Here is a 12,146-nt window from a genome sequence, read left to right as displayed (position 1 = left end):
TGCTGTCCTAACCACAAACGTATGTACTACTGCTAGCATCATGGTATGGGTCATGCTGGATACCTTCTACTTTGCATTAAACCTATCGCACAATCATATCAGCAGCAATATATTAAACATATTAAATAATTAAATGAGCAAGATTTTCATGGGAAAAATGAGAAAGAAAACCAGCTTGAGTTAGCTCATATTGGGGTTCAATGTGAGTTTTTAGTGTCACTTAAGTTATAAGTTAGTAGGTTGTATTTCAGTGTGACTTAATTAAGTTGAGTTTAACACTTGCGTGAGTTAATTCACTACAAGAAACATTACCTTTTGCCAGGGATTTTGACAGGGTTTTAAAACCCCTGGTAAATATACCACGGAAAATGCCAAGGACAACCCCTGGGAAAAAGACGTAGGACCCTATGAAGAAAACCAGGGCCAAACTCGTCGTTTTATGTAGACAATCCCTGGTTTTTTTTTGGCGCCACTTTTGAATTCAAAGTGGGAGACAAGAATGCAGACTGTCAGCCCATTGCAGGCCATAACCCAGGGCTTCTGCGACGGACAGCCCGTCGGACTGACATGAATCTCTGCAAAATGCAGATGAGTTGACCGGTGCCTGCAAAAAGCTGATAAAGCTGACGTGTGAGGGGTTTAGGCCGTGGTTTTTTGCATGAAATCCCTGGCTTTTTCTCTGAGAAATATGACCGTTCTGAGCTACCTATGCCTAACCTATGATTGCAAAATGAGAGGGGGGATTCCGTCGTAGTACCCCTGGCTTTTCTCTCTCCCTATATAAGCATGCATCGGTGCTCTCATATGCAGTTAACACTTAGAAAAAAAAATCAACTCATTATATTATATAAACTACTCTTCTCCAGCAGCACTAAACCTCTTAAATTTGTTAATACTCTTTTAACTTATATTTTCATGTTTCTATTTTTTGTTACTACTCCACTAATATTTTTAATTTCATTTGTATCAGTGTCAAAGTTATACCACCTCTTGTGTAGATCCTTGCTAAGCAGCTTGTTCTCTAGATCTGTTATTTGTTAAGTCTCAACAAGTTATTAGTTTCTCTACTTCAAAATATTGTTGTTGTTATACATGCTGATTGTTGTATATATTTTTTTTGAATTTGTTATTGTTTTTAAATATATGATATTGTTTATTTTTTTATGTATATGATGTTATAATTATTTGCATGGTAGATCTGTTTTTTTTGTTTCCTGCAAATCTATTACGGATTTTAGGTAATAAATTATTTTTATGGTAGTGAAAAATACTGCAATTAGAGAAAAAAAAAATTATTAATTCTGTTATTTTAATTTATGATTTCGAATTTTAAATGCATGTATTTACATATAATATGTATATGTTATTGTTTTTTGGAAATATGTTGTTAAATGAAATTATTTGTAGAAAATATATATGTTTTGATGGTTAGTAATAAATATGTATGATGATTTTGTTTGGAAGATATACATGTTCAATATCTTATTTCTAGGTAGATTTGTTTATTATACGTATATTAATTTATAGTTATAGTAGAATGTAAAAGAAAAAAAATGGTCAAACACTAAGCTTTATAGTAGTGTATGTGTGATATTGCTTTATTTATATGCATTTAATTGTGTTTTAAAAATAATTTTATATTTTTTTAAAATATATTTTATTAATTAAAATGATTTTTGAACCATTTAATTGTATTTGAAAAACAACTTTTAAAAAAAATCGAATTTTTAATTTATTTAAATTTATTTAAATTCATTTTATTAATTAAAACTATTGTAAAATTATTAATTAATTAATAAAAAATTCGGTTTTAAAAAGAATACATTTTTATTTTAAAAAATAATATACATTTTGCCAGGGGTTAAACCCCTCGCAAGTCCTTGGTTTTTTCCCTGACCTGATCTGACCTTCCATCAGTCAGTCAGAAGTGTGAAGCGCGACAGTGTGTCGGAAGAGAGCAGACTGCACAGCAACAAAAAGTGAGGGATTTTGCCAAGGGTTATGACAGGAATAAAGCCACGCCATATACTAGGGGTTGAGCCCCTCGTTTTTCTCCCAGGGGTGTAACCCTTGGCAAAATGTTTGCGACGAGCGCTTTTGCCATTGCTTCCGCCCCTGGGAAGTTCCCTCACAAACGTCCCTTTTCCCAGGGATTCTGACCTTTTGACAAGGGTTTTGCCCCTGGCAAAAGGTAATGTTTCTTGTAGTGATTTACGTGGGAACATTTTCAAAAGTTTGGTTGGGAGTGAACAAAACTTGTTGGGAGAGAACATTTTTCTACTCCATCCGTTTTAAAATGAATGTCGTTTAAGAATTTTACACACATATTAAAAAATGTCTTAATTAAAAGAAAGAGAGATGTTATTTTACCAAATTATCATAATCAACTATTGGTTTGTTTTTCATTAAAGAAAAAATAATACATTGAAAGTAGTGTATATAGTATTAATTGAAAAGAAAAAAATTATTACATTGAAAATTAAAAATGATATTATTTCAAAACAATTTTTTTTTAGTAAAACAACACTCTTTTAAAACGGATGAAGTATTAATATAGGCTAGACATCTACATTGAATGAATGAATATCGTTTATTTTTGTCAAAAAAATGACATTAATTAAATATTTATACACTAAAACTATAGTAATAAGGATGTTCATTTCTGAAATGGAGAGGATCTATGCTCTAAACTCGGAGATTTCGGTATGACCTTCTTCAGTATGAACCTCATTTTTCGTTATGATATTTTGGTGGATGTCCAATTTTTAAAAGAGATGTGTGTTATTCTATTACCTTAGAGGCATGTTATTTGGTAGATCACAAACAAATTATTTGTTTAGATGAGATCATACAATCATTTTATTGAGATCTGAGTAACACACCATAACAATAATATCATCAATATGTTTATCCTTGTTCACTCCAATAGTTACTTTAGTCCTCCCATTATAGAGAAATTTCGCCTCAACATAGTCGAAGACTTAATCCATTAAAATTGGAATCGGTTACAATCACTAAGGTATATCCTTGTTTTTATTCTATAATACCTTAGATTTTTCACTACAATGATTTGACTAAACTAAGTCTCTATGTCTTTCGAAACTCCATCAACAACTTGGCCCTTTTAGGAGTTACAACAATAATAAGGTATAAGTGTTTGGTGTAGTACATAATTTACTCTCACAGAGAGGATGATACAATTTATAGCTTAGTAAAAGTGTATAATCTTTGGGTGGGAAGTATATGAAATGAATATAACTTGTGAATTTATTTCTAACTTAGCATGTTTGTTTCTCTCAAACAGATTTTAATCAGGACCGTTCATAAAATTTTAGAGGTTTTAGGCATAATATGAGAAAAGGACGCCTTGCATAATACATCATAAAATTTGTTAGTCATTGTTATGATTTTTATTTTTTTTTTGTTGAGCAAAGACAAGCTTAAGCCATTTCATTAATAATTAAAGAATACAAATATGTGGTACATCATCAAAGATATAGGGGCTAGGGTGAGATAGGGATGCTCTAGCTATAGAGTGAGCAACCATATTTTCAACTAAAATATAATTTGTTTTGTTATGAAAATTATCATAATTTATTGGATAATAAATATCACCAATATTTTTAATATTAGTGAAGCACATTATTAGGAACAAAGGGCCCAAAAAAATATCCCTAATTTCTACGATGACAATTTTTTGGTACATTATTAAGAACAAAAAAAAAAAACATAGGAAAGACGTATATAGAAATCTTTGTGCTATACATGGGTACAAATAGCAATTCACGCAAAAAGACCAAAAACATTAACATACTTTAGTCCATCCCTTCACCATATCAATGTTTGTGGCCTTTACGTGAAATTTGTTATATATATATATATATATATATATATATATATATCCCAAATAAACAAAATATTTTTATATACACACCCTTCATAATTTTTTAGGCTCCCTATCGGCAAGGGCCCTAGGCCGTCGCACCCCGACCTATGGCCTAGGGCCGGCCCTGATTTCAATATTGCTTAATATTTCAAGTATTGCTCGCCTTGTCTCTTGCGCTTCTAAATATATCAATTGTTCTACTTAGATGAATGTTGAAGAACTACTTATATAGATGAATGTTCTACAACAACACCAACAACAACAAGAGCAACATCAGCAACAGAAACAACCCGAACAGAGGAGGATGACCAATTCTGGTTATTAGGGTTCGTAATAACAATCATACTATTGTTACGTACCGAAAATCAGAACATACTCGTGAATCTAATTTTGGAATACTATGAGCGTAAATATTACAACAAGTTGAAGGATGATTACTACGAGTTTAAAATCTCTGATTCGATATATCGTTGTCCGTTTTGCTATAACAAAGATTACTCCTCGTGTAAGACGATTAAGGATATTGTTAAATATTGTGTTTTGATAACGTATATTCAAAAGCATCTTAATGTTAAAGTCGATGAAACATTTAGCATCATCAATAATGACATAACTGAAATAAACGATGAATCTGTAGTAATATGGAGAAGATTAATGCCCTTGATTTGATTCACGACTGACATCATCAAATGCTCACAGATTCTTGTCTGGAAGGACAATTTTCTGATGACGGTGGAACCTAATTGGTGTGATTGGCATCTCGTTGTTTGCAGTATGAACCTAGAAAACAGCCTAATACAAAGTCTTTTAGTGGTTGCTTTGGCTCCTCTTCAAAAAGAAACAGGGGTGCCTTCCCACTCATTGATGAGTATCCAACATAGTGCTACTATTGCTGTTTCTTTGTCCCCACTTAGCGGTGCATGTTCAACAAAGGACTTGACTGCCATACATGAAGTTCTCGAAAATATTGGCTATAAAGAATATGATGGGGTGGCAAATGGGTTGTCTTTTCAAATGTGGACGGATCAAATGCAGGATTCGTTAGAAAGCGCTAAATCTAGATTGAAAAAGAATAAGTTTGTAAGCGACAAAATTATGAAAATCGGGTTATGAAATCTACCAGAAATTGAGAAAATCCTCTAAAATATTATTGAATGAATAAAAGTTGTCTCTTAAACAACAATTGTTAAGCTTAAAATAGGGAAATAACAAACCCCTAATGGTCCAAAAATCATAAACCGAAAACAAAACAAACAAATAATAAATTAGGCTGAAATAATAAAATACTAAGGAAACCCTTCTACATCAGTCTCCTCCACCTCTGAAGAACTCGACCCCGGTTCTTATTCTAATAAAGAGCTTCTCATTCATGTCGACTCCTCTAATAAACAAGAGACCACCCTCCTGAATCCCATTGAGTGGAATGCAAAGACGGTTTGCTTTCGAAAATACAGCAGTTACCTTTATGCCCTTGAAGGAATGTAGTAGATGCTCTTCCACCGCGAATATCCCACACATACACGATCCCATGCCTCCTAGCACCATAAATAATCTTATTTTCTGCATCTAATTGGATGTTGTTAATGGTACAAAATGAAGCAGATGTTAGTTCGAGGCAAGGTAGACTCTTTACTTTTCTAATCCAAACGTTAATTGTACCATGCGTATATGAACCAAATATCCTTGAGTCATTTGATGCAAAAGCAACATCAGATAGACATTTGGGTATTGAATAATGTATATCGAATTTATGAGACCTCATTGGCTTGCTTGGTTTTCTTTCGAGTGTTTCAGAGGGATGAGGCAAGCAAGCAACACCAAAAACTAGAAAAGCTCCGTTCTTGAAATATTTTCCCCGTCACTAGCCATCTGAATTGATTGCATCTCTGGTACTGTATTAAATATTGGATTTTCATAATTACTTCTTTCAATATTGCCAACATCTATTTTGTTTGTCAAGTCTGAGGATGGAACCAAAGCATCCAACAATGGTGACTTTTTCATGTCCCCTGCATCAACCGAGTCATCCACTACGTGGCGACTTCTTTCAGCATTATTATAATGAAGTTCAAACACCAAAGAAGGAGACACCGATGTTGATTCACATAAGTTAGTATCTGAAAAACTCTGAATCCTTGATAATTCGATTATTTTCAACTACAGATGCATTGTTTATTTGTGTCATTATTGATGATGCTAAATGTTTGATCGACTTAAACATTAAGATACCTTTGAATATACTCCCTCCGTCTTTAAATATATAGAAAAATTGACTTTTTAGATTCATTCATTTAATGATGTATGTGGTTTATAATATGGACCACATACATCGTTAAATAAATAAACCTAAAAAATCAATTTTGCTTATATTAAAAAACGGAGGGAGTACGTTATCAAAATAAAATGTTTAACAATATCTTTAATCGTCTTACGCGAGTTACCTGCCATTCTGGAAGCATGTCTCAAAAGGTTGGTCAAGGAGTAATCTTTGTTGCAACAAAATGGATAACGATATATCGAATCAGAGATTTTAAACTTGTAGTAATCAACATTCAACTTGTTGTAATATCTACGCTCATAGTATTCCAAATCAGATCCACGGATATGTTCTGATTTTCGGTACGTAACAATAGTATGGTTGTTATTACGAACCCCAATAATCGAAAATTGTCCTCCTCCCCTGTTCAGTTGTTTCTGTTGTTGTTGTCGTCAACTATGATTCGCGGTTATGCCGACAAACTCTACCCCCGTCATCTGTTGATCTCTCATGGCTGATCACGTTAGGAAAAGAACAGGAGAAACCTGCTCTGATACCAACTGACGTAGTACGGAAGCTTAGGCTAGCAAGCGCTAAACCTAAATTGAAAAAGAACAAGTTTGCAAGCGACAAACTTTTGAAAATAGGGTTCTGGAATCCACTAGAAATTGAGAAAACTCTCTAAAATATTATTGAATGAATATAAGTTGTCTCTTAGACTACAATTGTTAAGCTTAAATAGGAAAATAACAACCCCTAATAGACCAAAAATAAAAAATTGAAAACAAAACAAACAAATAATAAAATTAGGCTGAAACAATGAAATAGTAAATACTAAGGAAACCCTCCTACATCAGATTTATGCAAAAAGTTGCCAAAACTATGTAAAATCTTCTAATTTAATTTTGGAAATTCTTTCAATCGTTGCAAATGAATTAAGATTGAGAAATGTTAACCGGTGCCCTCAGATAGGAGTTAAAAAAGGAAAAAAAAATCTTGAAAATTGTGTATTCTATTTTTTTTTAAGTTGAAATATTGTTCTTTTCAATACAAATCATATCTTTTCTTTTCCATTTTAGTTTCTTAACCAGTGCCCCTGAAGCACTAGTTAACAAGTTAAGATTTAACTAGCCTTTTTTAAGGGAAGAAATAAATAACTAGTTAAAATGTTAAACTAATGTTAAAATGTTAATCTATGTATACACTTGTCTAGAAATATACATTGAGATGACAAGAATAAATTCCTGATATATATTTCTGTTTTGCAACAATATGTGTTCTCAATGGTTTACCTTTTCTGGTACTGTCCTCTAATCGATCTCAGTCATTGTGATTGTTATCGGACTGTTAAGTTTGAAAGGGCTATTATACCTGCTGCTTTGTTCAGGGGATCACTGGTACGTGGATTTGGATACCGTGTTGGCGGTCGATCCATTCGCCAATTCAAAACCTTTTTTGATTCTATTGTTGTCCACTCTTCACATTTTTTTTTTGTAATCTGATTTCGTGCTCGTACGCGGGCATGCTGGGTTGCGTTCGTGATGAGGGTTCTTTCTATTAAGATTAATTAGGGTAGGGCTAACTAGTTTATATTGTATTGTATTATTCTCATTTGGGTTGTATCTAGATCAGGTTATATGTCCCCAGTCTTTGTATCTCTTTATTTTTATTTATTATATTTTTGTTTTAAAAAAAATAAAAAATAAAAAGTGTTCTCAATGGTGTTTTCATATAAAAAGAGAAAGAAACATTTTCAGATACAAAATTCATGTTTATTACAAGTTGCTATCATATTTTCATCCTATATTTGCGTCCACGCATTTATATGATCTGTCACTTGGTTCCAAACACATCATACATATTCAGTCCTACAGTCAGTTGTTAAACAACAATAGGTTGGTCTTTATCTTTGTCCCCTGAGAGATTAAGTTTAGTCCATTTGGCATGCCTTGTCAAAAGTAAGAGTGTCCCAATTTGACACACCAGCCCACAAATCAGACCAATCCATAAACCCTATATCATAAACCACATTAAAAAGAAACACAATGATTAAACAAAATAATGCAAAATTAAAATCATTCTTCTTGATATCAACACAAGCATCCTTAATTGAATTATTTTTTATGATAAAATAGTATTTACATCCTCTTGTCACTATTATAAGCAAAAATTCTTTTTTTAAGTTCATTGAACAACTAATGTATCTAATCAATAAAAAAAATTCTCTTTTCAGATTCATTGAACAATTTATGTGTGTATATATGCTTACTATTACACTTGTCATTTTATTAAAAACTCTATTTTCATTTTTTTTTTTATTAAAATGACGTTTATTTTAAAAGAGATAAAGTATTACATATAAATGTGACACTTATATGAGAATAATGAGAATTATACCTTATAGTGCAAATTGGTCTTAAATCCAAGGAGATATGAAATTGGTAAACCAATGAGATAAAAAGTGGCAAGGTTGACATAAACAACTAAGTTCTGCCAACCACATCCTCTAACTACCCCTGCATTATTCAAGACATATTTTACCCATAAGATTTTTTTTGTTAATGACAATGTTGCTGAGACAAAGCTTAAGTTAAAAAGAGATGAGGAATTCAAACCTGATAAGACACCTTGGACAGAATCTAGTAGTATGGAAATAGCAAGCAAAGGTGTTATTGAAGCAAACTCCTCTTTGATAATAGGACTATCACTAAACATTTGAATCCATATATCATGACCAAACAAAAGCATCAAAACAAAACAAAATCCAAGGAGGACAGATAGCTTTAGAGTGACTCTCATTGCATGTTTAGCTTTTTCAGGATGGCCTGCCCCCAATTCATTGGAAATCCTTGTGCTATAAAAAAGTTCAAGTTTCAAAATTTTCAATAAATTTACAAGAACATAGATTAAAGTGCATAATGCTTATGTCATGAAGGAAATAATTATGTTAACTTAGACCAACTAACCTTGCAGCTGCACTAAGACCATAAGTGATCATGTAAGCAATGAATTCTGTGTTTTCACTGCAATTATTTTTAAGATTAGCAATAGTGAATCATATGAATCTTCTTCTCTTTATTTAGTAGCAGAAATATAAAGCTATGAGAACCATACCATATTGCAATCAATGAAATTGTTATTTGTGAGTTAGGCATTAATCCAGCTAAGAAAACCAAAACTTCAAAAGCCCAATACTCCAAACTTGCATAATATAAAATAAAAATAGTAAGATTCATAATATAAGCATCTTTCATTAAATAACAAAAGTCTAATAGTGTTCAAACTAGAAGCCAAGTGACCGGGGGATTGGGTAACTCAACTGGTTTGAAAATGTTGCTCAAAGTAAACCGGGCCTAATAATTTTGCAAACTATGTTTTCTAAGATCAATCATCAAAAGGGACATACCATACCATTGCTGCAGAGGGAAGAGCTAGTTTAATGTTTGTAAACAAGTACTGAAATGATTCCTTTGAAAATCCTCTCCATGTATTCTCAAACTTCTTTGCATACAAGACATAAGAACCTACCAATATCATAGATATCCATAGTGAAATAGAAGTTGCAACTGGTCCACCTATGAAACTCAAACCTGTCCATTGAACAAATCCATATGCAATTCCAACATGAATCAGTGTTGGGATAGCTGAAAGGATAACCAGTGGCATTACTACAGATTGTGTTTGTAGAAACCTCAACAAGTTTTGCAAGATGCTATATGCAAATAATCCTGGTATAAGAAACTTCATATAGAGTGCTGCTGTTCTAGCAATGTCTTGAGATTGATGAAGTAAAACTAGAATGTGTTCTGTATAGAACCAAATAATGGATATAAATATTGAAAAAATGAAAGATATAATGCAAGAGCCTTGTAGATAAATTCCCAACATGTGATATTCCTTTGCACCAAATCCTTGTCCACAGAGTGTTTCTAGTGCACCACTTAAACCAACCTAAGACAAAGAAAAGAGTAAGGCAAGGAACTGAGTTTAATCTTGTGACAACATTTATGTCTTGTAACATGTAGAATATTTAATGTTAATCCTTCATTTTTAGATATTCAGATTCCATTGGTTATATCAATTATAAGTTTGATTAAAGTGACATTAACAATAATTTTACAGCTGTCTTCAAGAAAATTTAAAGTTCGTATCTTGAATTTACAAGGTTAAACTCTTACTGCTGAGCTAGCACCTCTTGTGTAGTTGAAGTTTATTTTATGGGAGAAAAAAGTCCCTCCAATTTGAGTGAAATAAATGACTTAAATAAAAATTACACATATTACAATGACCAATTCTTACATAAGCAACATTTTTTTCCAACCACTTCAAAAAAAAATTCCTAAATAAATCCCACAAATAATTCTATATCATTATATTGAAACACAATTTATTTATTTTATTATGATTTTTTAAATAGGACCCACAAGAATGATTTATTATGATTTATTTTATCATTATGATTCGATAGCCACCCTTCTCTATAGACACTCAAATATTATATTCCATAATGAGGTGTCTTTTTAGTTTATGTTTGGTTTCGCTTCTAGAGGGACCAAAATTGATTTTGGAGGTGTAGAATTGATTCTCACATGTTTGATTGCTGACGAGTAGAATTGATTAGGATTTGTAGCTTTTGATTTTAGAAATGATTTTCACAGAAAAATTTACGGTTCACCTCACTTTTACATAAATGTATCCAAACACAAATCACTTTTAATCATAATTACTTTTGACAAAAATAAATTCGACATAAGCAATTCTATCAAAATCAACTTTCTCCACCATACAACCAAACTCACACTTAATATGGTGCTAAATAGGTGAAACATCAACCATTATATAGTAAATACTATAGTACAGTAAATACTACAACTACAAAATGAATAAGTCAAGTCTTTTTTGATCAAAAAAAAAAAGTCAAGCCTTTTATTCCACTAAGTGGAGCCGGGCGGGCATGATAACGCTATACTTTATTTGATCTTTACTATAAGCAAAAAATCATTATTTAAAGTCATTGAATAACTAATGTATGTAGTTTATGATATAGATTAAACACATAAGTTATTCAATGAATTTAAAAAGTAAATTTTTTCGTATAATAAAGATTCGAGGAAGTAATATTCTAACATCATTCAAATCTCTAAACAAATCACTGACCTCTTAAGCCTTTTTAGAGCAAATACTTTCTTTCGTCTTTATTATAAGAAAAAAATTTAATTTTTAAAGTCATTGAATAACTGATATTTATTAGATAAAGAGTTCAAGAATTATTAAAAAAAAAAAAAAAGGAGACATACAAGGGTTCAAGAATTTTATTTTGATAAAGAGTTCAATATTTATTAAAAAAAAAAAAAAGAGACATCACATATCATGTTGAAGTTATTTAATAACATTGTGCATGAACAAAACATAATAATGCAAAAGCTGTAAATTAATTACCATAACTGCTACGCCAGTGACACTAAACCAAGAATTAGCAAGAGTAGCACCAGCTAACTGAAGCTCACCAAGATGACCAACAAGCATGACAGAAACCAATGTAATCAAGTAATAAAATAAGTTTGTAAAAATCATTGGTAATGAAAACATGAGTTGAATTTTGGCTTCCTCTATGTCCAAGATTTTGTTCCACCATTTATTCTCCATTTCTGGTCTTGTGTTTTGTTTTCCATTATCATGAGTTGTTGGCAGTAATAGAGGTGTTTCTGTGCCGTCTAAAATAGTACTTGCTGCCATGTGAATTGTGAAATACTAGTACTTATCTTCTCTTCCTTCATGTGTTCTGTTATGATTTTGTTATATGTATATATACTCGTCAATGTGTGTGCACGCATTTCAAAATAAATTATTTGGTGACATCTGTACCCTATCATTCTTTTTGGGACCAATAAATTTTCATCTGCCCTACTGAATAAGTTGATGGATAAGCTTTCGCAACTTAATTGACAAATTTAGAAGTGTCGTTTTGTAGTACTTTCTCCATCTTGTAGATGGCATATTTAA

At 31.8% G+C, this 12,146-nt stretch overlaps 1 protein-coding gene across 1 annotated transcript; it reads right to left on the bottom strand.

Annotated features, from left to right (window-relative positions):
- Positions 1–7,893: 7,893 nt before the first annotated feature.
- On the bottom strand, positions 7,894–11,934 carry LOC25487319 (protein DETOXIFICATION 19). Its single transcript, XM_013609218.3, has 7 exons — positions 11,583–11,934; positions 9,550–10,094; positions 9,258–9,344; positions 9,110–9,166; positions 8,759–8,997; positions 8,541–8,659; positions 7,894–8,156 (listed from the first exon to the last, which is right to left on the bottom strand). Exons 1-7 carry the CDS (start codon positions 11,877–11,879, stop codon positions 8,025–8,027), a joined length of 1,476 nt encoding a protein of 491 aa, XP_013464672.1. The 5' UTR covers positions 11,880–11,934; the 3' UTR covers positions 7,894–8,024.
- Positions 11,935–12,146: the final 212 nt, after the last annotated feature.

The sequence above is a fragment of the Medicago truncatula genome, chromosome 2 (assembly GCF_003473485.1).
Source record: "Medicago truncatula cultivar Jemalong A17 chromosome 2, MtrunA17r5.0-ANR, whole genome shotgun sequence".
Taxonomy (NCBI): domain Eukaryota; kingdom Viridiplantae; phylum Streptophyta; class Magnoliopsida; order Fabales; family Fabaceae; genus Medicago; species Medicago truncatula.
The sequence above is the reverse complement of the archived record's forward strand: the minus strand, read 5'-3'. Positions and strand labels throughout refer to the sequence as shown.